This window comes from Rhineura floridana, chromosome 8 (genome assembly GCF_030035675.1).
Source record: "Rhineura floridana isolate rRhiFlo1 chromosome 8, rRhiFlo1.hap2, whole genome shotgun sequence".
Classification (NCBI taxonomy): Eukaryota; Metazoa; Chordata; class Lepidosauria; order Squamata; family Rhineuridae; genus Rhineura; species Rhineura floridana.
The window spans coordinates 32,684,187-32,709,178 of NC_084487.1; the positions used below are offsets into that span (position 1 = coordinate 32,684,187).

A 24,992-nucleotide genomic window follows, 5' to 3' on the forward strand; every position below is an offset into this window, starting at 1 on the left:
CAGACCATGTTTTAGAAGCTGCCTCTACATATTCTCCTGAGATCAAAAAGTAATTTGAGGATTTTTTGGCAGAGCTGTTTAAAGGTAAAAACTAGAAGGGGGGAGGAAGGAAGCAGTTTGTATACTGTCATCACTTTTCCTTTACAAATTTCTAATCCAGACCCCCAATTACTTCAGTTTCTGGAACTTTAACGTATAGGACTATGCTTGTTCCTGCATGAGTTACCTTCTGCCACTTGACAGAAGTTGAGTGTGAGTTCTTCCTGGTAGCACAACAGAGAGATTTGTATGAGGAAATGTAAGATTAGTGGAGAATGTGGAACATAAGTTATTTTTGAAGTTCCCAGGCAGTGGTCTGAAGGCACCTTGCTGAAGCTAAGCAGGTCTGGGTCTGGTCAGTGCCTGGATGGGAGACTGCCTAGGAACCACATGTATGCCGCCTTGGGTTCCATGCTGAAAGAAAGGTGGGGTATAACTGTAACAAATAATAAATAAGTTAAATGTATTCCCATGAGGTCTAAAATACAGTTAAGAAAAACATTGTTAAGAACATAGGAAGGTGCCTTATACTGAGTCAGACCATTGGTCCATCTCATTCATTCTGATTCATTCATTTGTGATCACTCGTGGCCGAGTAAGATCGTCTTACAAGATAAGGTCTTTAACAGTGGGTTTGTAAGTGTCTGTGGAGGCCAATTCTGGATCTATACAGCCTCCCACAGTGAGGGCATAGGTTTCCAGATGGAAGATGGTTGTGATGAGAATTTGTTTGATGTGCCCACCGCTTAGCTCGTTTGTTCCGTTCACCCTGTATTCGTGCTTCTTCAAAGTCCACAGCACCTTTGATAATAACTGACCTCCATTTGGGACGTTCATGGGCCAAGACTTCCGAGTTGTCGATGTTCATGTTACATTTTTTTAGATTCGCTTTCAGAACATCTTTAAACCTCTTTTGCTGTCCACCGATGTTCCGTTTTCCATCCTTAAGTTGGGAGTAAAGTAGCTGCTTTGGAAGACGGTGATTAGGCATTCGAACAACATGGCTGGTCAAGCGAAGTTGATGTTGAAGGATCCTTGTTTCAACACTGGTAGTCTTTGCTTCTTCCAAAACACTAACATTAGTCCGTCTGTCTTCCCAAGTAATTTGCAGAATTTTCCGGAGGCAGTGTTGGTGGAATCTTTCAAGAAGTTGGGTGTGGCGTTTATAAATGGTCCATGTTTCACAGGCATACAGTAAGGTTGGTAGTACAATGGCTTTGTAAATAAGCATTTTGGTTTCCCTGCGAATATCCCGATCCTCGAACACTCTACGCTTCATTCGGGAGAATGCAGCACTCGCAGAGCTCATACGATGTTGAATTGCAGCGTGGATATTAGCTTTTACAGAGAGATGGCTGCCGAGATAGGGAAAGTGATCAATGTTCTCCAACGCCATACCATTAAGCTGGATTGATGGTGCTACAGAGGAACTAGTTCGCACCTGTTGATGAAGCACTTTGGTTTTTTTAATATTAAGTGAGAGCCCAAGCTTTCCATATGCTTCTGTGAAGACATTTAGGATAGTTTGAAGATCTTTCTCTGAATGTGCAGAGATTACATTATCATCAGCATATTGAAGTTCTACAACAGAGGTTGACATTACCTTACTTTTTGCTTTCAGCCTACTGAGATTAAAAAGCTTTCCACTTTTTCGATATATGATTTCCACACCATTAGGAAGTTTCCCCCTCAATGAGGTGTAGAATCATAGCGATAGCAAATAAGGTAGGAGCAGTGACACATCCCTGTTTTACTCCTGATCCGACTCTGAATAGATCACTCGGAAAGCCATTGTTGTCCAAAATTGTTGCTGTCGTTGTCATGAAGGAGTCGCAAAATATTCACAAATTTTATCAGGGCATCCAGTTTTCAGAAGGATGGTTCAGAGAGCGGTTCGATTCACAAGTGTCAAAGGCCTTAGTCAGATCAATAAACGCCATATATAAAGGTTGATTCTGCTCCTAGCATTTTTCTTGAAGCTGCCATGCAGTGAAGTTCATGTCCACTGTCCCCCTGGAATGGTGGAACCCATTTTGAGATTCGGGTAGGACATCCTCTGAGATTGGCAGGAGGCGATTTGCGAGGATCCTTTCAAGGATTTTACCTGCAGTAGCAAGAAGAGGGATACCTCAATAGTTCCCACAATCTGTTCTATCACCCTTCTTAAAAAGGGTGATAATTATGGCATCCCTAAAGTCTTCCGGAATCTCCTTCCTCATCCAGATTTTTTCGATGAGCTTATGAAGTTGTTGTGTAAATTCAGGCCCACCTTCTTTAAAGACTTCAGCAGGAATCCCATCAGGTCCACTAGCTTTGTTGTTCTTCGTTTGATTGATGGTTTTTCTGACTTCATCCAAATTAGGGGATACTGCAAGCTCATCTCTAGTTTGTTGTTGTGGAATTTGCGAGAAGACCTCATCAGACATGATAGAGTTACAATTAAGGAGGTAGTAGGTCATGGTAACGCTCTTTCCAGCGCAGTGCAATAGACTCTTTATCCTTAAGAAGTTTGCTACCATCCATTGAACGTAAGGGATTTGTACCGGAATTTGTTGGTCTATAGATGGCCTTTGTGGCATATTAAAAAAGCCCTGTGTATCGTGAGCATGTGCAAAGTGCTGGATTTCTTGAGCTTTCTTTATCCACCAGGTGTTCTTAACTTCTCTAGTTCTTTTTTGGACCTCAGTCTTTGCACTGGCATAGATGTTTTTCTTAGCAGCACAGCTAATGTCTTTCTGCCATATTTGGAAGGCTTTTCTTGTCGATGATATGTTCAGTCTCACTATCATTCTCATCAAACCAATCCTGATGTTTCTTAGTTTGATATCCAATAGTTTGTTCACATGCTGCAGTAATGGATGTCTTCAGTTTAATCCAGCGTTCCTCGACATTTTCAGGGAGTTCTGTTGGTAGGTGTTTCTTGAGAGTTGTTTGAAAGCAGGCTTGCTTAATGGGATCTTGAAAGGCATGGATGTTCATTTTATGCCTTGGTTTTCTTCCTTGGAGCCTACGTTGAGGAACAATGTTAATGGCCATAGTGGATCGAATTAATTGGTGATTTGTCCAGCAGTCATCAGCAGTCGTCATGGCCCTAGTGAGGAGTACATCACGACGATCTCTGGCACAGACAATTACGTAATCCAGGAGATGCCAGTGTTTTGACTGAGGGTGCTTCCATGATGTTTTAAATTTATTTTTCTGATGAAAGAGTGTGTTTGTAATAACAAGATTATGCTCTGTACATTTAGTCAGAAGTAGAATTCCATTCAGGTTGCTGTTGCCAACTCCTTCTTTCCCAGTGGTTTCTGGCCATAAATCAAAATCATGCCCAACTCTTGCATTGAAGTCGCCCAAGAGAATAACTTTATCCTCCTTAGGTATCTCTGATAAGATGGTGTACAGCTGATTATAAAAATTTTCCTTGATGTCTTCATCAGCATCTAATTTTGGTGCATAAGTACTTACAATAGTTGCCTGCTGGGGTTTGGCAAGTTTTAACCGGAGAGTTGAGAGTCGTTCATTAATGCCAGTAGGAACTTCTGACAAGAGCTTCACAAGATCATTTTTAATAGCAAAGCCTACTCCATGTATTTGTTGTTCTTGTTCAGGCAGTCCTTTCCAGAAGAAGGTATAACCTCCTTTTTCTTCCTTCAGTTGTCCTTCTCCTGCTCTTCGAGTTTCTTGAAGTGCTGCTATGTCTCAACTCCCTCACGATGATGGCAGTCCTGCGTTCAGGTTGTTCACTATCTGTATTGTCCAGCAATGTCTGTATATTCCATGTTCCAAAATATGTCTTTTGCGACCACTAAGTGGTGACCCCACTGGACGAGGTAATCCAGTCAGGGGGAGAGATGAGGCAGACTATGTTTAGGGCACCTTTTCTAGCCCCCTCCCCATACAGGGTGGCAGAGTGGATCCTGAATAGGACTGCTCAGTCGTGGATATAGCTGCTGAACTACTCAGCTGCCTCGGTCCTTGAGCCAGGACGACTAAGTCTGTATTTACTGCCCATGTGCTGGTCCATGACTAGGGGCTTCTGGATTTCACAGTCCTGCCCCTGTCGCCATTTGTCGATCACCATGGGGCTTTTGTTTTGGTTTGGGACGCCTGTGCGTGAATTTGTTTTATGTGGGGAGATCGGCGCACAACAATCAACACACAATCTTGACAGAAAAAGGCTTTGATCCAATGGCATGGGATACCACAACGATTGGAAGTCTTTTATCTGCTGCAGCCTTCATCCACCTTCACAGCTGTTGTAACATGCACATTGTTATCCTCCGCCTGTTCTGCCGTTGAGGACTTTCTTGGATCGTTCTTTGTCTGGTTCCTCTCCCTTGACCTTATCGCCATGGGTGATCCTGCTGGGAGTACATGACTCCCGACGGCATCGCTCACAGGGTTCATTGGAACACGCAAGCCCACTCACCACTACAAGGTGACGATCCAGCGAGGGGATTGGTCTATCTAGCTCAGTATTGTCTGTACTGACTGGCAGCAGCTGTCCAGGGTTTCAGGCAGGGATTTTTTCCAGACCATCTGAAGATGACAGTTATTGAATCTGGGGCCTTCTGCATGCAAAGCAGATGCTCCACTACTGAGCTATGACCTTTCCCAAAATTGTTAATCTTCTCCATTCTGAAGTATATTTAAGCTTCAAACCCTTGGCCAGTTTCTAACTAATTAACTAAATTAAACTAACTAATTAAATTTCCTCATAACAAGTTACTGGTTGTTTAGATATATCACATCTTTCACTAGCCACTGCCAAGACACTCAAGAAAATTTGTGCTGATACATTGTAAAAATTCAGGGGTAAAGTTGTTATGTCAGTCTTGTGACTTAAATTATTTGTTAGAGGAAGTAGCATCCAGCCATACTTGCAAAGTAGAATTGTTTAGGCATGTTGATAGTGAATATCTACACTAAGCGCTAACTGTCAAGAATGCCTGGTTCTAAAATGGTTCTGATGCAAAGAATTGTGGGGGAAAACATCTTGTCTGAGATGGGGCCTCTGATAGGCTATGAGTTTGTGGTTCTCACAGCTGAAGCTAGTTAATTAGGCTGCAAACAAGAACACCTGCTGATCAGTGGAGACTGGTACTTCAAGGCCGTCTGGCTTAGGAAGGTTGGAAGTACATGACTGTTAGGCGTGAAAACTTCAGAAATATTCATCATCAGAAAGCCCCCTGATTGGCTAATTAATTCCTGGCTGTTGCTGGGCATTTTCCCATAAGAATAGGATTCAGACCTTAGGTCCTTGTTCCCCACTGTTTTCTTACGGTTGCTGATGCTACCTGAGTGGGATTCCAACTTCCATCTGCTATCCAGGCTATACATCTCTGGGGAGATGTGGAACCATGAAATTATTTTGTAGTTTACCTCTTTGTAAGTATTGACTAGGCTAGACAGTTTTGTTATTTTGTTTTGTGACTGTAACTCTCTGTATTTTACCTAGCCCTCAGGGGTGTGTGTTTTAAGGAACCATTTTGCTGCTGTAATTGTGCGCTTATATTTTATTTAAATAAAGCTACTTCTTATTTATTAGGGTGAGTTCATTGCAGGAGGGGATTTGGCTCTGAATCCAGCACCTTAGCCAGTTAACCACGGACTACCGTATATTTGGATATTTTGCCCAAAGCTCCAAGACAAGGAGTATAGTTCGGCTCTTGTCTGCTGGAATCCTTGGCAGGTCTATTTCTGGAACTTTGTGTTTCCCCTTGGCCCAGAGTGGGTGACCAGATTAAGGGGTGGTGGCAGTCTACCTACCTTGCAGGATGGTTGTTGGTTTACTCAGCCCTGGTAAGGGAGGCATGGGTTGTTCCTTGCCAGGATCAATTGCCCTGGGTTTGGGAAATTGAGTCCTGGGACTGAACTGGCGGCAGCTGTTCATGACACTAACAATCCAGAGAATGGGAGAGAGTTGTGGAGGAGGAAAGAGTTGGATTAACTTGGGCTGTGTGTGAAGGATAATTGTACACATGAAGCTGACCTGTGTGTGTGATTACAGCTATTAATAATGCAGTATTTCTTCATTTGCTGGCTGTCAATGTTTTCAGTGTGGCTTGGCTGCACAACACTACTGATGTGGATTACAAAGAGCAGTATCTTATTAAAGTACCATTAACTGAAGGGGAAATCTTACTTTTGTCCCTCGCTTTAGGACACAGCAAATGGTAAATTGAATGGAAGGTTTAACAAGCCTCTTCAGCCATCTTCTACTGTTCCTGAATGGAGAACGAAGGACAATGATTTACGGCTTTTGCTGTCAAATGGAAGAATAATTAGGTATAAAACATATCAGCCTGTGTCTTGCTACATGTACTTAGGCAATTTTACATACCCAATTTGTAGTTAATTGACAGAACTGGACTAAGGGGTACAGCAAGAAGCAGGTATAACTGAACTCAGGAATGTTTTGGGGAACAAAGGGAGACTTGCAGTGCTGGCTCCAGTTTGAGATGGCCCTGGGTAGAGTTCCCTTTGGACCTTAGACAGTTGCGTGTAGCTCCACCTTATTTTCTCATAATGCCCCTGAAAAACACTATGTCAGAGCATTGTGGGAATTAAAATGGTGGCCAGGCCCAGTTATTGGGTCCTGATCCAGAAAAAAAGCATCCATCAGCAATGGGCCCCACTGGGCACTAGCCCTGCTAACTTAGGTTGTTTAAACCAGCAGTGGGGAACATGTTTCAAACCAAGGGCCTCATTCACCCAAGGGGAAATCAGCTGGGGGCCACATTGCAGTGGTGGACAGGGTCAGAGGTAAATGTTGGCAGAGCAGTGGATGCAGCTTTTCACTTTGTTTAGTAGGTTACATTCCAGCCACGCAGAAGTCATAGGTTTCTTCACATGGGACTCTGACATTTGTATAGTATGGTAAGTTCCAGCCTTGCAAATGTCAGATGTTTCTCCACATCTCTTTGTTCCCCTTTAGGCAAGCAGGGGGCATTTTCACAGGTCAAAGACACATTCAAGCCCAGTACAAGCATTGGAGGAGAGTGCAGAGCAATGTTGTGGGCAGGAGGGAATTTGGCCAGGGGAGACTCCCCAGGGCTTGGAGGGTTGCGTTTGCTTCCTGGCCTGAAGTTCCCTGCTTCTGTTTTAAATAACTAAAAAGGGATTAAATTTCCTGTTAAGGGGAAGTCAAGCAACAACTCTGCACAGTATTTGGAATATTCTTCAATTAAAAAGCACTATGAGGATCATTAGTAAATTAATTTGTGTTTTTTTTAAATCTGTTTATTGATACAGGTTAATAAAATGAATAGCCTATAGTATTTGCTTGTTAGATAGCAACTAGAATTTAAACTGTAATTGTTCTAAGAAGGAGTGAAAATTTACAAGCAGTAAAAATTGGGCATAATTTCTAAAAAATATTGAAAAGCCACAGTGGATACTTTGTTATAATAGGTTATTTTATGACAGAGACGAGAGGCAGCCCTTTAGAGATCGAAGTCTTTACACTGCAGACAGTGAAGACGAGGATGACAGAACGAAGTCAGAGAAGGAAATAACAGTTAAGACAGAAGAGCAGAACTCCCAAGAAGCAGATGGCAATGTAGATGCTCAGAAACCACTGAATAGTAAGTTTGCTTTCCTTAAACTAGAAATCCAGAGCTATTGTACCTGTTGCTCAGGTGTGGGGAAGCTTTGGTCCAAGATACTGCTGAACTGTAACTACTATCATCCCTGGCCGTTGGCCCCACTTGCTGGGGCTGGTGGGAATTGTAGTTCAACAATATTTGGAGGGCCAAAGGTTCCTGATATCTGCTATATCTTTATGCATTGTTGCTTTACATTGCTGATCAGTGCAGCATCATTCTTCAGGGTCGTTTAGCTTCTACTGACAATAGCTACATTTGGACATAATAAATCATGTCTTAATACTATATGAATAAGCCTACCTTCCACCAAGCTTGGGTGCTCCCCCCCATCCTCTCTTCCTTCACAACTGGAAAGAGGATTATGGAAGCTTTTACTTTTGATGAAAGTTAAGCCATGGCTTCCTCTTTCTACTGAACTGGGGATAATACTAATGCTAACTATGGTTAGTTTAAACAAGCCATCTTCATAAACTGCGGTTTGAAGCTGGCTTGTTTGTAAAACTGACCTTAGTTAGTGTTAAAGGACATTCTCTCATTCGGATGAAACTGAGCTCTGGCGTGTTAAACCCAAAAGTAAAAGCTTCTAGAATCCTCTTCCTGGCTGCATGAGAGGCGTGCACAAGCCTGGGAGGAGGCTAGGATCATTTGTATTGTGGTAAACCATGGTTTAGTGTTTCCGATTGCAGTCAATACAAAAAAAAGACTGATAGGTGGATTTTCAGTATTGCGCCATACACGTGATAGAGCCTAGTTCACATGTTTTTAGATCTCTGCACATTCTGAGCCATGGCTGTATCCCTAGACATAGGTCAATGTCTTTTAGTAATTGGGATACAGTCTATGGCTGTATCCATAGACATAGGTCAATGTTTTTTAGTAATCCATAGAAATAGGTCAATGTCTTTTAGTAATTTAGTAATTGGTTTGAATATCTAAGACTCACATGCTGGATCTGTTGGGGAGCTTAGTATTATTAATTCATGCAATATATTATCCATATGTAAAGAAATTGTTATGGCTGTGTCTGTAATAATGGCTAGGACTGGTGAGGGCAGCTATGAGAGAAGTAGAAAAGGTCCTCAAATGCAAAGCTGTATCACAGAACACTAAAGTCAGGATCATTCAGACCCTGGTATTCCTGGTATTCACATCTCTGTATGGATGTGAAAGTTGGACAGTGAAAAAAGCGGATAAGAGAAAAATCAACTCATTTGAAATGTGGTGTTGGAGGAGAGCTTTGGGCATACCATGGACTGCAAAAAAGACAAATAATTGGGTGTTAGAACAAATTAAACCAGAGGTATCACTAGAAGCTCAAATGATGAAACTGTGCTTATCGTACTTTGGACACATAATGAGAAGACATGATTCACTAGAAAAGACAATAATGCTGGGAAAAACAGAATGGAGTAGAAAAAGAGGAAGACCAAACAAGAGATGGATTGATTTCATAAAGGAAGCCACAGACTTGAATTACAAGATCTGAACAGTGTGGTTTATAACAGATGCTGCTGGAGGGTTGCCATAAGTCGTAATTGACTTGAAGGCATATAACAACAACTAAACTGAATTTGTAACAGGAATTCTGCCTATGGAATATACTGTATAGTATTTTCTCACAATTACAGTGCCTTTTTGAGGAAAGAAATTAAATTGTTAAGAATGAGAAGTAATTTGTTAGCTTACATTCCTATACTGCTTAACAATGGGCACCAAATTCTATTTTTGAAATGTGTATGTGTGTGGAAAAGCTGTTTCTTACAAAAGCTGTGTCTTACGTAGCCTGACACACATGGACAAGTGGTTCCAACAAATGATTTTATTTGGCACTCTTGATGATTTTTGAGGATGACTGATAAACTGATAAGCAATACCCTTTACCACCCCTCATTCCACCCTATCTACATTAAGCTGAAATTGATTATGTTGTGATTATATATCAAACCTCTCCTTGTGTATTGTATCATATCGGATTCTGTATGTTTTGTTTTCTTTTTTTATTATTTATATGTTTTGTATACATTGTACTATTTTTTTTTCTAATAACGTTTTTAAAAAGCTGTATAACTGGCTTCAAAGCAATGTACAGCCATAGGATGTGAAAGGTTCTGTTGGAACCAGGAACCATGGAGTGGTGAATATATGGAAAATCTAAAGTCCCTCCCTTTTTCCCTCCAGTGTTCTTTGAAAGTGTGAAATCAGAACTCAGGAATGGAAACTCAGAATACTCTGATATTTCTGATTCAGAAGAATCTGAGCCTGATTGCACTAACCAGGTAAATACTAGAGTATCACAGGTGGTTGTCAAATGAACTATTAAATATTAATATTAAAAAGACATTAGCTCTGAATACAATTAAATGACAAAAATGGGCAAGAACAGTTTGTGTGTTCATTTTATTTATTTATTTATTTATTTGTTAGATTTTTATACCGCCCCACTAGCATAGCTCTCTGGGCGGTGTACAACAAAGAATACGAAGATATACAATAAAATTCCATAATATGATACAACAGAAACATATAAAAGAATAAGAAATCTAAAATCAGTTACAGCAGACTTAAAACAAATTTAAAGTTAGATTAAAATGCCATAGAAAAGAGGAAGGTTTTAACTTGGTGCCAAAAAGATAGCAATGTCGGCGCCAAGCGCACCTCATCGGGAAGACTATTCCACAGTTCGGGGGCCACCACTGAGAAGGCCCTAGTTCTTGTTACCACCCTCCGAGCCTCTCTGTGAGTCGGAACTCGGAGGAGGGCCTTCGATGTAGAACGCAGTGTACGGGCAGATTCGTATCGGGAGAGGCGATCCAGCAGGTATTGTGGTCCCGCGCCGTATAAGGCTTTATAGGTTAAAACCAACACTTTGAATCTGGCCTGGAAGCGTACTGGTAGCCAGTGCAAGCGAGCCAGAACAGGTGTTATGTGTTCAGACCGCTTGGTCCTCGTTATCAATCTGGCCACCGTGTTTTGCACTAGCTGTAGCTTCCGAACTGTCTTCAAAGGCAGCCCTACGTAGAGCGCACTGCAGTAATCCAAACGAGAGGTTACCAGAGCATGTACAACTGATGTGAGGTCCTCCCTGCTCAGATAGGGGCGTAGCTGGGCTACCAACCGAAGTTGGTAGAACGCATTCCGTGCCACCAAGGCTACTTGAGCCTCGAGTGACAGGGAAGGATCTAAAAAAACTCCCAGACTACGAACCCGCTCCTTTAGGGGGAGTGTAACCCCATCCAGGACAGGGTGTATATCCACCATCTGATCAGAGAAACCACCCACCAACAGCATCTCAGTCTTGTCTGGATTGAGCCTCAGCTTGTTAGCTCTCATCCAGTCCATTATCGCGGCTAGGCAACGGTTCAGCACATTGACAGCCTCACCTGAAGAAGATGAAAAGGAGAAGTAGAGCTGCGTGTCATCAGCGTACTGATGACAACGCACTCCAAAACCCCTGATGACCGCACCCAACGGCTTCATTGTTGAAAAGCATGGGGGACAGAACTGACCCATGTGGGACTCCACATTGAAGAACCCACGGTGTCGAGCAATGTTCCCCAAGCACTACCTTCTGGAGACGACCCGCCAAGTAGGAACGGAACCACTGCCAAGCAGTACCTCCAACTCCCAACTCCACGAGCCTCTCCAGAAGGATACCATGGTCGATGGTATCAAAAGCTGCTGAGAGATCAAGGAGAATCAACAGAGTTACACTCCCTCCGTCCCTCTCCCGACATAGGTCATCATACAGGGCGACCAAGGCTGTCTCAGTGCCGAAACCGGGCCTAAAACCCGATTGAAATGGATCTAGATAATCGGTTTCATCCAATAGCGCCTGGAGCTGGCCAGCAACCACTCGTTCCAAGATCTTGCCCAGGAATGGAACATTCGCTACTGGTCTGTAGCTGTTGAGATTTTCTGGGTCCAAGAAAGGTTTTTTCAGAAGTGGTCTCACTGCCGCCTCTTTCAGACAGCCAGGGACCACTCCCTCCCGTAAAGAGGCATTTATCACTTCCCTGGCCCAACTAGCTGTTCCATCCCTGCTAGTTTTTATTAGCCAAGAGGGGCAAGGATCGAGTACCGAAGTGGTTGCACGTACCTGTCCAAGCACCTTGTCCACATCCTCGAGCTGAACCAACTGAAACTCATCCAATAAAACATGACAAGACTGTGCTCCGGACACCTCAATAGGATCAACTGCTGTAAACTGGGAGTCTAAGTTCCGGCGGATGCATAAGATCTTATTCTGGAAGTGTCCAGCAAACTCATTACAGCGGGCCACCGATGACCCTACCATGTCCTGAGGGCGAGAGTGAAGTAGCCCTCGGACAACTCTAAAAAGCTCCGCTGGGCGGGAAAGAGATGACTTAATAGTGGTAGCAAAATGTTGTTTTTTCGCCGCCCTCACCGCTTCTAAGTACAGCTTAGTAGAAATACTTATCAGCGCATAGTTGCATCCGTCGGGAGTTCGCCTCCACCTCCGCTCGAGCCGCCTCCTATCTTGTTTCATCTCTCTCAGCTCTGGAGTATGCCACGGAGCTGTATGAGCTCTACACAGGAGAGGGCTCGCAGGAGCAATCGTGTCAACAGCCCGGGTCATCTCCGCATTCCACAGTTCGACCAGGGCTTCGACAGGAGCGCCAGTCTTATCAGCCGGAAAATCCCCCAGAGCCCTTTGAAAGCCTTCAGGATTCAGTAGTCTCCAGGGGCGGTCCAATTTAGTAGGTCCCCCACCCTTGCAGAGGGGAAAAGCCACTGTAAGTCTAAACTTCAGCAAGCGGTGATCTGTCCATGACAAAGGGAGAGATGTAAAACTCCCCACATCCAGATCACCATCTCCATGTCCAGTAGCAAAGATAAGATCTAGAGTATGCCCCTACACATGTGTTGGCCCACTAACATATTGGGACAGCCCCATGGTTGTCATGGAAGCCATGAAGTCCTGAGCTGCCCCGGATAAAGTAGCCTCGGCATGGATGTTGACATCCCCCAGTACCAGTAGTCTGGGGGATCTCAGCAAGACCTCCGAGACCACCTCCGTCAGCTCAGTTAGGGAGGCCGTTGGGCAGCAAGGTGGGCGGTACACCAACAGGATTCCCAGTCTGTCCCTCTGACCCAACACAAGGTGCAAACACTCCAGACCAGTAACTACATGGACATGGTGCTTGATGAGTGAGATGGAACTCTTATAGATCACAGCGACCCCCCCTCCCCGACCTTCGGATCTACCATGATGCTGAACCAAGTACCCCGGTGGGCAAAGCTGGGAAAGACTAACTCCTCCCTGCTCACCCACCCAGGTCTCGGTTATACATGCCAGATCGGCTGTCTCATCCACAATCAAATCATGGACGAGGGAGGTTTTATTATGTACCGATCTAGCATTTAAAAGCAGCAGCTGGAGATCCGAGAGTTGTCTGAGAGGACAACCAACAACCCTGCAGGTGTGAGAAAGACCGGAACAAGGCACAGCCACAACATGTCTGGGCCGCGTTCCCCTTACCTGGCACATCTTTCTCACAACGCCATACCTCCCTCTGCCCGTCACTACACTAAATTGGGGCCCCCTCAAGTCCCCCCGATTGGTGAAAAAGCCTCTTTCCCAAGCACATAATAAAACTTATATACAAACACACGTACTCATTCACATCAAATACAATCACATATACACACCAGCATTCATTCAAAACCAAACACACCACACAATACCGCGCTCTATACAGGCAGGCACCAAGGGTAAAAGGTCATCTAGTTTAGCTGTAAACTGTCTGTAGGCTGACCCTTCTACAAATCCATTTTCAGTTTAAACTTTCTAAATCTGTATCTAAAGTTGAAGCACACAAAGCATATACTTGCATGATCTTTTATTGCCCAACGCCTAGCTTCCAAATAGAATCCCCTCATCGTAACCCAGCATCTACTTTAGCAACACATATTTGGTCATCCTAATCCTAAGAATCAGCTAAGCTTAAAATATTAAGTAGAAAATAGTGTAGAAGTTGATTATGTTCACTGGATTGAATGTTTGGATTTTTCCCTCTTTACACCAGCAAAAAGATTTCTCTTTTGAAGAGTCAGAAAGCTCAGGTGACAAGAAACAGGAAGTAACTTCAAATTTTAGAGAGGAATCTAAGCTAACAAACCACCTCTTTCACACCACACAGAAGCCATCTAGACATGAAATGATGACTAAAAGGTGAGTAAAAGAACAGGAGGTTAACAGTTGAGAATTTTATGGAGGCTTTTTAGGCAAATTATATCTGTCTCTTTATTCCTGTGAAACAGCTTTCTTCTGTCCACTTTTTTTTTTTAGGGAATGTCCTACCTCGACCAGTACGGAGGAAGAAGCTATTCAGGGCATGTTTTCTATGGCAGGATTGCACTATACCAATTGTTTACCAAGTCATATGCAGAGCACAGACTGCTCTGATAGAAGAAGCTCTCTTCAGGAACACAGAAACTATCCCAAAAGTAGGCATAAAGACAAGCTGTCTTCCCAGAGTCATAAAGCAGAATATGGTAGGTTGCCTTTTAGATGTATATTATACCAAAACGAAAAGATGCTTAAATCATGGATTCCGAAAGTAGGTTGCATGACTAAATTAGCTGAAAGGTGCAGTCCTCTTCAGGGAATCTACATCAGTCATATACCCGTAATGTACTATATTTTGCTCAGATTTAGATTCCATAGCTTTCTAAGCCAGTAAAGGTTTCGTATGCTGCCTGTAGAAGAAACATAGATACGTCTGACTTTGAATATTTGTGCAAATGCCAAGACTAAAGAGAGTCTCTGTAGTTGGACAAGCAATTTCTAATAAAAGCAAATGACTGAACTGCTGAAAATAGGCAAGTGTACATTTCTGTGTTGCAAATGAGGTTGGAAGGCATGTATTTCGTATGCTGTAATTTCTCATTGACAGTAAGTAAAGATATTAACAACACAGTATATCAAGAAATCTATTTTTGAAGTGATTAATTTATAATTGGGAGTGTTGTACAGAGGTTTCAGCAGGTAACCAACAGATGCGGTGACTCATTAACAAATGGATTTTTTCCTAGCTACACGGGTAATTAAATTCTTAGCATTCATATTATCAAATTACTCAGTGTAAGATGAGGAGTATAGAAAAAGCTAAAAAAATACAATGGCTGCTTAAAGGATTAATGGCATCTCTGTGTTAATAGCATGTTTGCTAGTATCAAGTATTAATACTACCACAATAGGGGTCTTTAAAGTAGTAAATATAGCATTTTATATAGATTTAATGATTGTGTTAATGAAAGTTCATTGCAAGCATTAAATCTCTTAATATGATATTCATTAAGGTTGATAGAAAATGTAATATAAAAAACCTCTTCTACTACTTGGATTTCTCAACTTTTGTAGTATTTTCTAAGATCAATATAGAAACTTAAAAGCAAGAATTAATACAATGACCCCATGCAGATGTACTGCTAAGCCTTTAGCTATGGTTAAGTAAATTGTCCTATACGTAAGCTCTCCCACTTTACTCCTCCTTTAGTGAAGTAGAGAAACTATGGAATGGTTGCCTTTGCTTTGTGTTGGGACCAGTGCTTGTTTCTCTCCAAGCAACCATGAATGGAAGTCAAGGTTTGTTCTTGGCTTCCTGATTGTGGTTTGTTTGGAAAAAACGATGGATGGTGGTTCATGCATGATGCTAAGCCAGCTACTCTGGTTTGTTCCACTTCTTGACAAAGGGAAGAGTGAAGCAGGAGTGTTCAGGCTCTGTGCACACAGCTTGTACACAGGATAATTTGCACAACCATAGCTATTATCTTAGTATTATTTATGAGCACAGCCAATACCAAAATATAGTGAAGTCAAAATGAATCTATAACAATAGAATAAAAGAAAAAATAGAGGCATCTAAAGATGATTTCAACAATATTTGTTGATTGCAGTTTTCTGAAATTAATTTTACTTAGCAAATTATAGCCTTTTGTCAGAGGTAAGAAAATTGTAGCATCTTCAGTCAAAGAAGTAGTTCATTTTTATATATACAGGGAGGGAGATCTTTACTGTACATAAAATCTCTTTAAAAAAGAGTTAGCAGTAGTGTGAGTTGTCAGTATAGAACTTTGTCAGCATTGCGAATGTTTTGACCAAATAACTTGTTTCACCATTTTAGGGAGACAACACTGTGTTTTGCTTTTGTGTTTAGCAAAACCCAGAAAGCACAGTAAATTGACAGCTGTGATAGCAGATGTTGCCTCAACTATAATCTGCTTGATGCTTTTCCACTCATCTATAGCTATGGTTACAAAGAAATCCAGATGGCAAAGGCAAACTGTATTGATCCCAAATGCTTAGGTTTTCTGGCTGGAAAATGAAAAAAAACAAACAAACCACACCTTCCATCCTGATTCAAATTACGTTTATATACTGGGGAAAATGTAATGCTAATCTGAAGTTTGAAAGGCATGAATGTGTGTTCCAGATCCTAGTAGCATTTGACAACATAGCATGTTGGTGATCTTTCAGTGTAAGCCCTTACAATCACCACTGCAGATTAGAGCTCATCTAGGTTCGTTTGTACATTGGTATCTATGAGTAATTTTGAATACCTTTTGTATGCAAGCTAGACTGACTAGAGTATTTTTGCCTGTAGTGTTGTATGTAAGTTAACATTTTCTTGCCTAGAGAAAACTGCAGGCCTGTAACTAGACAATGAGCTATTGCATTATTCTAGTAGGAAATCTGCTTCATAATAATGTAAAACTGATGGATAGTTAATTCATAGCACACAGCAGTGGAATGCATATTTATGCTCTTGAGGGGGCATTCTTTCAGTGTTGCATTATGGGTGAGGATAAGTATTTTTGCAGAATATGCAAAGTGTTTTTGTTCACTCATGAACAAAACTAAATGAAAAAGCTATTAAGTATGTACACCAGTACAGATTATCCCTTGTTGAACTTTTGTTGAATTACTCTGGTTGCTTGCTATGTGGAAAAGGGTGTGTGAAACCTGTAGGGGAAACTGAATAAAAAATGAACAGAGCTACTATTCAGTGCTCCATTAATGATTTGTGTAAAATAATAATTTTCAGTCTTAAAACAGGTATTTGAGTCACAGAGTAACATTTTATACTTAAAAGTTTCTAAGAGCTTCAAATTTCTCTTCAGGTAAGCACATAAAAGAAGAAAAAGATGTAGGAGCTTCAACATTAGCTACACCATTGCATGCAGTTTCTAAAGTAAACCCTCAGGTAAGATAATGTTATGGGTCTTTAATAAAACAGCTTGCTGTGTGTTGCACACACTAAATTAGGAGTTGGGAAGTGGATCCAGCCAGTGGGTTGTCCGCAGGCCACTTTTGACAGGTGGGCGGGGGCAGTTACCTGTCAACCACCTATGACATCAGGTGATTCAACTTCAAAGGAAGAATCAGAATTCAACAGAAATGCAAGCTTACTTTTGGCAGAGATCAGCTTCGCTCAGGAGCTCCGCTTGGTGGCTCCCAAATGGATCTGATCTCAGTAGTGCTTGCATTTGATGCCAAATTTAAAAGGTGCCAAATGCCAGCCCTGTTTGCAGAGGAACAATTAAGAGAAAAGTAATCAGTGCAGGCTCTTCTAAAGATGAGGGTGCACTGTAGCCAGAGTTAAGTACTTTATTTCCGTAGAGCTTTTGTTGAATTGTGACCATAGTTTAGATGTTTGCAGGTGTCTGCCATGCATTCAGAAAGTAGTTCTTGGCTTCCTAGAGCGTATCATGTGAGGTTATTAAAACTCTCTTCCCTAAATAGATATTTTAGTTATTTAGGGCACTGTCTCTTTTTGGAATTTCTTTGTCATGTCTGGTCAGACTGGTAACAAAATTTGTTTACCACTGCAATGGTCTATTCAGGTGCCAGATCTTACATAAACCATAGCAGAAAAATTGAAGTTTGACAAATGAACAAGGACAATATTGTATTTTGATGAGGGTCATGGAGTGGGGGTTAGGGGACACATACAGATATATCTTGGAAAACGCCACATGCATACTGTAATCATTGGCCAGCACAATGGAAAAGCAAAACTGTAAAAGACTGTAGAAGTGAAGAAACAAGCACAGAGAAAGTGGAGAACAATGCACAGGGAAAACTGTAAGGGAAAAATAAAATAGAAATGGTCAATCCTTATCTCAGCACACATTTTTAGAAAGTAATAAAATTACAAATAAGCACAGCTGGTGCAAAGCAGACTGACTTAACCATAGCTTATAAGACTTATGATACACATTTATAGGGTACGATAGCTAAATATCAGTCATTCCTGTCAAATGACTGACAAAGGTTGAGTGCTGAACTTATTGCTTTAATGTTTTGTTACAGTATGTGTATTGTGTTCCTTAATGTATAAATCTTTAAGAATGGACCACATTTGGACTTCTCACTATTAGATTAGATATTTGTCATGTAAGGGTCTTCATTGTTAAGATACTGTAATTGGAACGATTATATTCCATGGTGCTCTGTGTGTTCTGAATTTTTATTTCCATCATCTCTATGTTCCTTTTTCAGAGAGCTGTTAGTGGCACCCATAATACTAGATAGAACAAAGAAAGTACACTGGGCATATCTATATATCTTTATGGGATGTTTGTGTAATTCTTCGTACTAATAGTACTGAACTATAGATAACTAAAGTTATAAGAAATTACGTTGCTTATTTCACAAAAAAGAAGCAACAGTTCTGTTAAAACCAGCAAAGTGTATACATAAATGCTCTATTAGTTGCAATTGTGTATTCATTGCATTAAAGAATCAAACTGTTTTTTGCTCTCCACAGGATACAAATAAAACTCAGAAATACTTTAAGAAGGAAGGTGCATCTGAGGTCAGTTACAAAATTCAAGAAGACAGGAGTAATTTACAAAACAATGGTTTGAACTTCCCCCATGGCAAGTGTATGCAGGATTCGGCCTTGATCGGAGGGGAAGGCAGACTAAGTGATGGCAGCCTCAGTCCTGACAGGCCATATGGCGAAACATCGTTGTCTGTACCTCTTCATCCAACTAAGCGGCCAGCCTCAAATCCACCCCCTATCAGCAACCAGGCAACAAAAGGTGATGTAATCATCTGTGTTTATGGCCATTAGCCAGGAATCACTGACAGTTTGCTTTTGGCAAAATAAGTTGCAGTGCATGTGTAGATTAAAATAATGTGAACATTCAGAAAATGGGGTCATACCCAGTCTTGGGTGTAGTGACAAGGGGGGCAAATGAGGGCATTGCCCCCCTGAATGATAATTCTGCCCCATCCATGAAATTTTCTTTCAATTGCCCAAATTTCTAGCATTGCAGTGACAGAAAGCTTCAGTTGAGCCTTTAGAAATACAGTTTAGGCATCCAAAGAGAGGGACAGGGCAAAGTTACCAAGGGAATGCGAACACAGCAATTATAAGAGTTAAAAGTGTGAATGAAGAGAACACACAAATCTTGATGGAGGAAGAAAGCTGGTAAACCTTTGCAATTTGAGGAAGGAAAGGTGGGAAGAGCAGTATTGTTATGCATTGCAGAGTATTTCCCCCTCCCCGTAATGCTCAGTCAGCCTTTGTAGGTGGTGGATGGTGTTAGTGCATCTGATGGGTGTTTCTAGGCTTTTGTGCCAGACTGTGCAGCAGCCTAGCCTAGTCCAGGGCAGGATCTGAAAAGAAGCAGAGAGGTGAGTGAGCTGGCTCTCCAGGAAGCCTAATAAGAACATAAGAACATAAGAAGAGCCTGCTGGATCAGGCCAGTGGCCCATCTAGTCCAGCATCCTGTTCTCACAGTGGCCAACCAGGTGCCTGGGGGAAGCCCGCAAGCAGGACCCGAGTGCAAGAACACTCTCCCCTCCTGAGGCTTCCGGCAACTGGTTTTCAGAAGCATGCTGCCTCTGACTAGGGTGGCAGAGCACAGCCATCACGGCTAGTAGCCATTGATAGCCCTGTCCTCCATGAATTTGTCTAATCTTCTTTTAAAGCCATCCAAGCTGGTGGCCATTACTGCATCTTGTGGGAGCAAATTCCATAGTTTAACTATACACTGAGTAAAGAAGTACTTCCTTTTGTCTGTCCTGAATCTTCCAACATTCAGCTTCTTTGAATGTCCACGAATTCTAGTATTATGAGAGAGGGAGAAGAACTTTTCTCTATCCACTTTCTCAATGCCATGCATAATTTTATACACTTCTATCATGTCTCCTCTGACCCGCCTTTTCTCTAAACTAAAAAGCCCCAAATGCTGCAACCTTTCCTCGTAAGGGAGTCGCTCCATCCCCTTGATCATTCTGGTTGCCCTCTTCTGAACCTTTTCCAACTCTATAATATCCTTTTTGAGATGAGGCGACCAGAACTGTACACAGTATTCCAAATGCGGCCGCACCATAGATTTATACAACGGCATTATGATATCGGCTGTTTTATTTTCAATACCTTTCCTAATTATCGCTAGCATGGAATTTGCCTTTTTCACAGCTGCCTCACACTGGGTCGACATTTTCATCATGCTGTCCACTACAACCCCGAGGTCTCTCTCCTGGTCGGTCACCGCCAGTTCAGACCCCATGAGCGTATATGTGAAATTAAGATTTTTTGCTCCAATGAGACCTTACTAACTTAGTCCAGGCAATGGGGAGCTGGAACTTGTGTGTGCATGCGTTTCTGGGGGGCATTTCCTCCCTAGTTTGTTTAAAAAGTTGAAAAATATATCCTTTCAAACTGGTTCCATTTCAAAATGGTTTTGAGCCTTAGTTGCAACCGTTTTAGACCTCCACCAACTGTGCAAATAATCATTATAAATAATTTACTTTATTTAACTTTTCTCGTGAACTTATGTACTACCAAAATAGGGTGTGTGAGATTTGCTGGTAGAGCCATCAGAAGCAGTGTAAGCTGACTGGCTGAGGACCTTTCTGTAGAACAGAGATTGTATGCTTGTACAGTAGTTTGGAGAGACATATAGTTCCTATGTGACAAGCTGCCATGCATTTCCTTATGAAAATGGTGTTTATAGGTATCATTCTAATTTTTAAAGTGAAACTTCTCTTAATGGCTTTCCTGGCATGGCAAAAGAGACCAGGGTAATTAGTTCCGGGAAGTAGCTGCCTCAGAACTGAACTCACATTTGTGAGGACGTTGAGGCTTAGTAGAACACAGCCAGAATGTGCGTTGCTGACAAATTCCACCTTACAAAGTCTTTCCACAGAGGCAGATTGCTGCGTGTGTTGCACTTGCACTGGTGGCAACAGAATACAGAACGATAAGGAGTGATCCTGCGGGCTGTTCCTTTTTCCTGAAAAGTAGTAGAACAGAATTAATAGAATATAATATAAAATATTGGTTCTGAACAGTCATGGGAATTAAGTAGTTAATTAACTTGTCTAAAAAGTAAAGAAATTGCTAACTTTTAACTGTAGCTAGTTAAATTTTTCACTAACTTTCCATGATTGGTTCTGCATATAATATGTGGTTGTTCAGTATGTGATCTCTCTCCGTATCAGTTTGGTAGTTCAAATTTATGTGAACAATCATCATCATCAACAACAACTAAAATATTGTACCTGTACAAGGAACCCTTTCCATGCATGTACACTTTGTATGCTGCACTTCTGGTGTATCTACAGCTGTGTGTGAAAATTCATTCTAAACTTTGACACATGCTGATACCATACAGGCCTTCAATGTTTCATTAGAGAAAAGCAATCTTACTAATCTTAGCTTTTGAAAATAACATATTTGAAGTGAACAGCTCCTCTGCAAGTTTGCAGAGAAATCATAGCACATTAGACTTTATTAACAGTTCAGATCATTACTGTAGGATGACATGCACAATATACATTTATTTATTTATTTACTTATTTACTTATTTATTAAATTTCTTAGTCGCCCATCTGGCTGGTTCTCCAGCCACTCTGGGCGATGTACAAATTAGCATATCAGTGCAATAAACATTAGAATCTGAGCCAATAATAATAATAAAATCTATCTACACATGTAATAACATAGCAATCCAGTAAACATTAAAATCTACACCAATAATAATAATAAAATCTAATCCTCCCCAAAGGCCTGCCTGAAGAGCCAGCTCTTCACAGCCCGGCGGAAACTCATTATAGAGTGGGCAAGGCAGAGATCATTAGGGAGGGAGTTCCACGGGGTGGGGGCCACAATTAAAAAGCCCTCTCTCTAGTCCTCACCAATGTGGCTGTTTTCACTGATGGGATAGAGAGAAGGCTTTCTGAGGCTGATTTTGTTAGGCGGCATAACTGATGATGCTGGAGGCGCTCCTTCAGATAGACTGGGCCAAGACCATATAGGGATTTAAAGGTCAAAACCAACACCTTGAATTGGGCTTGGCAAGCCACTGGTAGCCAGTGTAGTTCTTTTAACACTGGAGTTATGTGATCCTGCCGGCGGCTGCCTTTCATCAGGCACACCGCTGCATTCTGTACCAGTTGAAATTTCCGGACCGTTTTCAAGGGTAGCCCCACGTAGAGCGCATTACAGTAGTCTAAGCGAGAGGAGACCAAGGCATGTACCACCGATGGGAGCAGATGATTGGGGAGGTAAGGGCACAGCCTGCGTATCAGATGAAGTTGATACAATGCTGCCCGGCTCACAGCCGAGACCTGAGTTTCCATGGACAGCTGGGAGTCAAGAATGACCCCGAGGCTGTGGACCTGGTCTTTCAGGGGCAATTGTACCCCATTAAGAACCAGGTCGGGATCCCCTAACCTTCCCTTGTCTCCCACGAACAGTACCTCGGTTTTGTCAGGGTTCAGTTTCAGCTTATTCCTTCCCATCCAGCCACTCACCAACTCCAGGCACTTGCACAGGGTTTCTACAGCCGACCTTGGTGAAGATTTAAATGAGAGATAGAGCTGCGTGTCATCCGCATATTGGTGACTCTGCAGCCCAAATCTCCTGATGATAGCCCCCAGCGGCTTTATATAGATGTTAAATGGCATTGGGGAGAGAATGGAACCCTGCGGCACCCCACAAGTGAGAGGCCAAGGGTCCAAAACCTCATCCCCCAATGCTACTCTTTGGTGCCTATCAGAGAGGAAGGAACAGAACATTTACTTCCTAGTCACTGTTACTTAGTTTACACAACTATTTTGCATGTAGAAAATACTGTTTTTAAAATTGATTTGCTTTTGTGTAAACATAACAAGTCCTAGTTCCTGATTAAAATGTATAAATTGGGGTTTATTTTTGTTATTACTTGTGAAAACATTTCCCCCCAGAAACCTCTTTCATCGTGACTGATGCCCAACCCTTTTGCCCCCCAATTTCTGTCTTTGCTCACCCAATGAAAATTTTCTTGCTACACTCCTGCCCAGCCTATAGCATCACACAATTCATATGTGCTTTTGAGATACTGAACTCTATAGTTTCTCCGGGGGGGGGGCTCTGTTGTATACATTTCTTTCTCTTAACCCTTCTCTCTCTGTCTCTCAATATATATACCTACCTTACAGGCCTGTAGCTAGGATTACTGAGGAGTTCAGAACGCTCTGTGTACATTGGAACATGTTATATAAATTTGGGCTGGTGGTGGTTAGTATTTTACAAAGTCAAATTTGAATTTGTAGCTGGTATCAAGCAATTCAATAACTGAGAGAGTATTCAGTATACTAGAAGAGACAGGACTGAATATAACTAGTTACTGAACAGCCTCTGTTGCCTCATGTTCCTGCTTAGAAAAATCCCATGTTTGACCAGCGTGAGACTGATTTTAATGAGCAATGAAAGTACAAACCTGAGTTGTGATCAGAAGTACCAGTTTTTTATTTCTTTTTCAGGAAAGCGTCCAAAGAAAGGAATGGCAACTGCTAAACAGCGTCTTGGGAAGATTCTAAAGCTGAACCGAAATGGCCATGCACGCTTCTTTGTTTGATGCAGTAGCTGCTACCACTGCTGCTGTCCATTTTTATGCACGGACCATTATGGAGGATAACAGTGCCTGGAGCTTCTGTTTTATTCCTCTGCTTGAGGCAGAATGCATGTACCTTATTAGAACACTGCCTAATGAACAAAAACTCAATGCTGCATTTTCACTGTGCCACACCTGCTCAGCAATAACCATTTGGGAAACGGGACTATTCAGAGAGACTATGGACTGGGAGATGGTCTTTCTTCAGGGCTCAATCATTTTATGGTTTCTGGTAGTGTCTGAGCTAATTCATGAACAGAAGAGTGTGATGAAGGTGATTATCAATAATTTATTTGTCAGATTTTGGCAACTGTTGAATTCATTTTTAAACTATTTATTTGGAAAACATTTTTGTGGGAGTTACGATTTTTATTCTAGATGTTAAGAATGTGAAGGTTTTTATTTGTCCTTAATGTATGTCTTTCTTCATTGGAGAGCCACATGAATGGTTTATTTTGCATTCAAACATTTGATAGACAGGTTATAGTCTTAAACATGGATGTGATGCATTAAGTTAAGGCATATGGAATCGCATGTTAATTTCCACTCTTTATATAAAACTGGCTTTTCTACTGACTTCTAAAGTACTTATTCTTAGCCAGTTAACCTTTCTCTCTTCTCTCATTCTTGCTCCCACCCCTTCTTCCTCTCACGTTTCACCATTTATTCTGGACTATAAATTGGTATAACATTAGCAAGAGCTCCTTCACATGTATGCCCTCCCCTTATTTGTTTCCATATCATGGAGAATGATCCATGCAAAGCATGGATAGCTGTACACCAAGGGTAGCACTACAGCTATTGATTTAAGTGTAGACACTTAAAATGCATTTGGTGGAGGAAGACTATTTGGCAAAGTATTGCTTGTCTACACATGCCAGCCAATTCAACATCTTAAGTTTTTGTGTATATGTAAATATGTTTGATAGCTTGCTAAATCTCAGAATCACTATTTTGTGTCATGCTTTGCAAAGATCCAGTAGTAAATGCCAATTCTGAAATACATGTAAATAACTTTGATGATAAATTTGTATTTTTGTAATATAAAATTGAATATTTAAGCTGTTTTTGGAGGAAAAGGGGAGATACCTGTACTACTACTTTGGTAAGAGGGCTAGTCAGTACTAAAGTGGGAATACTAGGGATACTGCTTTGGATTTTTTTCTTCTGCTGATAAAAAGTTAAAGCATGGCCAAAGCTACTCAGTTGCTTGACTTCTTTTAACTTCAATAAAAATTTCCCAGCCTTCAGGTTATATCAAAAATAAAATCTAAAAGTCCAAAATAGGACTTTTCTGTGGTCAAACAATTATATATATTCAGTATTTGCTGCATCTGTGTGTGTGTGTGTGTGTGTGTATCTGTATTAAACTAGACATAATGTCCTTTGTCACTTATCAGAATAGTCAGTAGCCAGGCTTTCTCAGCT

The 24,992-nt window shown here is 41.5% G+C and overlaps 1 protein-coding gene across 3 annotated transcripts in view; it reads left to right on the plus strand.

The window, feature by feature from the left end:
* The window catches only part of KDM7A (lysine demethylase 7A), an 84,688-nt gene extending 59,923 nt beyond the window's left edge, over positions 1 to 24,765 (plus strand). For 2 of the 3 annotated variants that reach the window (XM_061638804.1, XM_061638806.1), the window contains exons 13-20: positions 6,203 to 6,327; positions 7,453 to 7,625; positions 9,825 to 9,922; positions 13,694 to 13,839; positions 13,957 to 14,162; positions 16,791 to 16,873; positions 18,440 to 18,716; positions 23,434 to 24,765. In XM_061638804.1, coding sequence (XP_061494788.1) covers positions 6,203 to 6,327; positions 7,453 to 7,625; positions 9,825 to 9,922; positions 13,694 to 13,839; positions 13,957 to 14,162; positions 16,791 to 16,873; positions 18,440 to 18,716; positions 23,434 to 23,528 — 1,203 coding nt within the window. In that variant the 3' untranslated portion in view covers positions 23,529 to 24,765. The remainder of the gene's footprint in view (positions 1 to 6,202; positions 6,328 to 7,452; positions 7,626 to 9,824; positions 9,923 to 13,693; positions 13,840 to 13,956; positions 14,163 to 16,790; positions 16,874 to 18,439; positions 18,717 to 23,433) is intronic. The other variant, XM_061638805.1, reaches the window with a different exon arrangement.
* Positions 24,766 to 24,992: the final 227 nt, after the last annotated feature.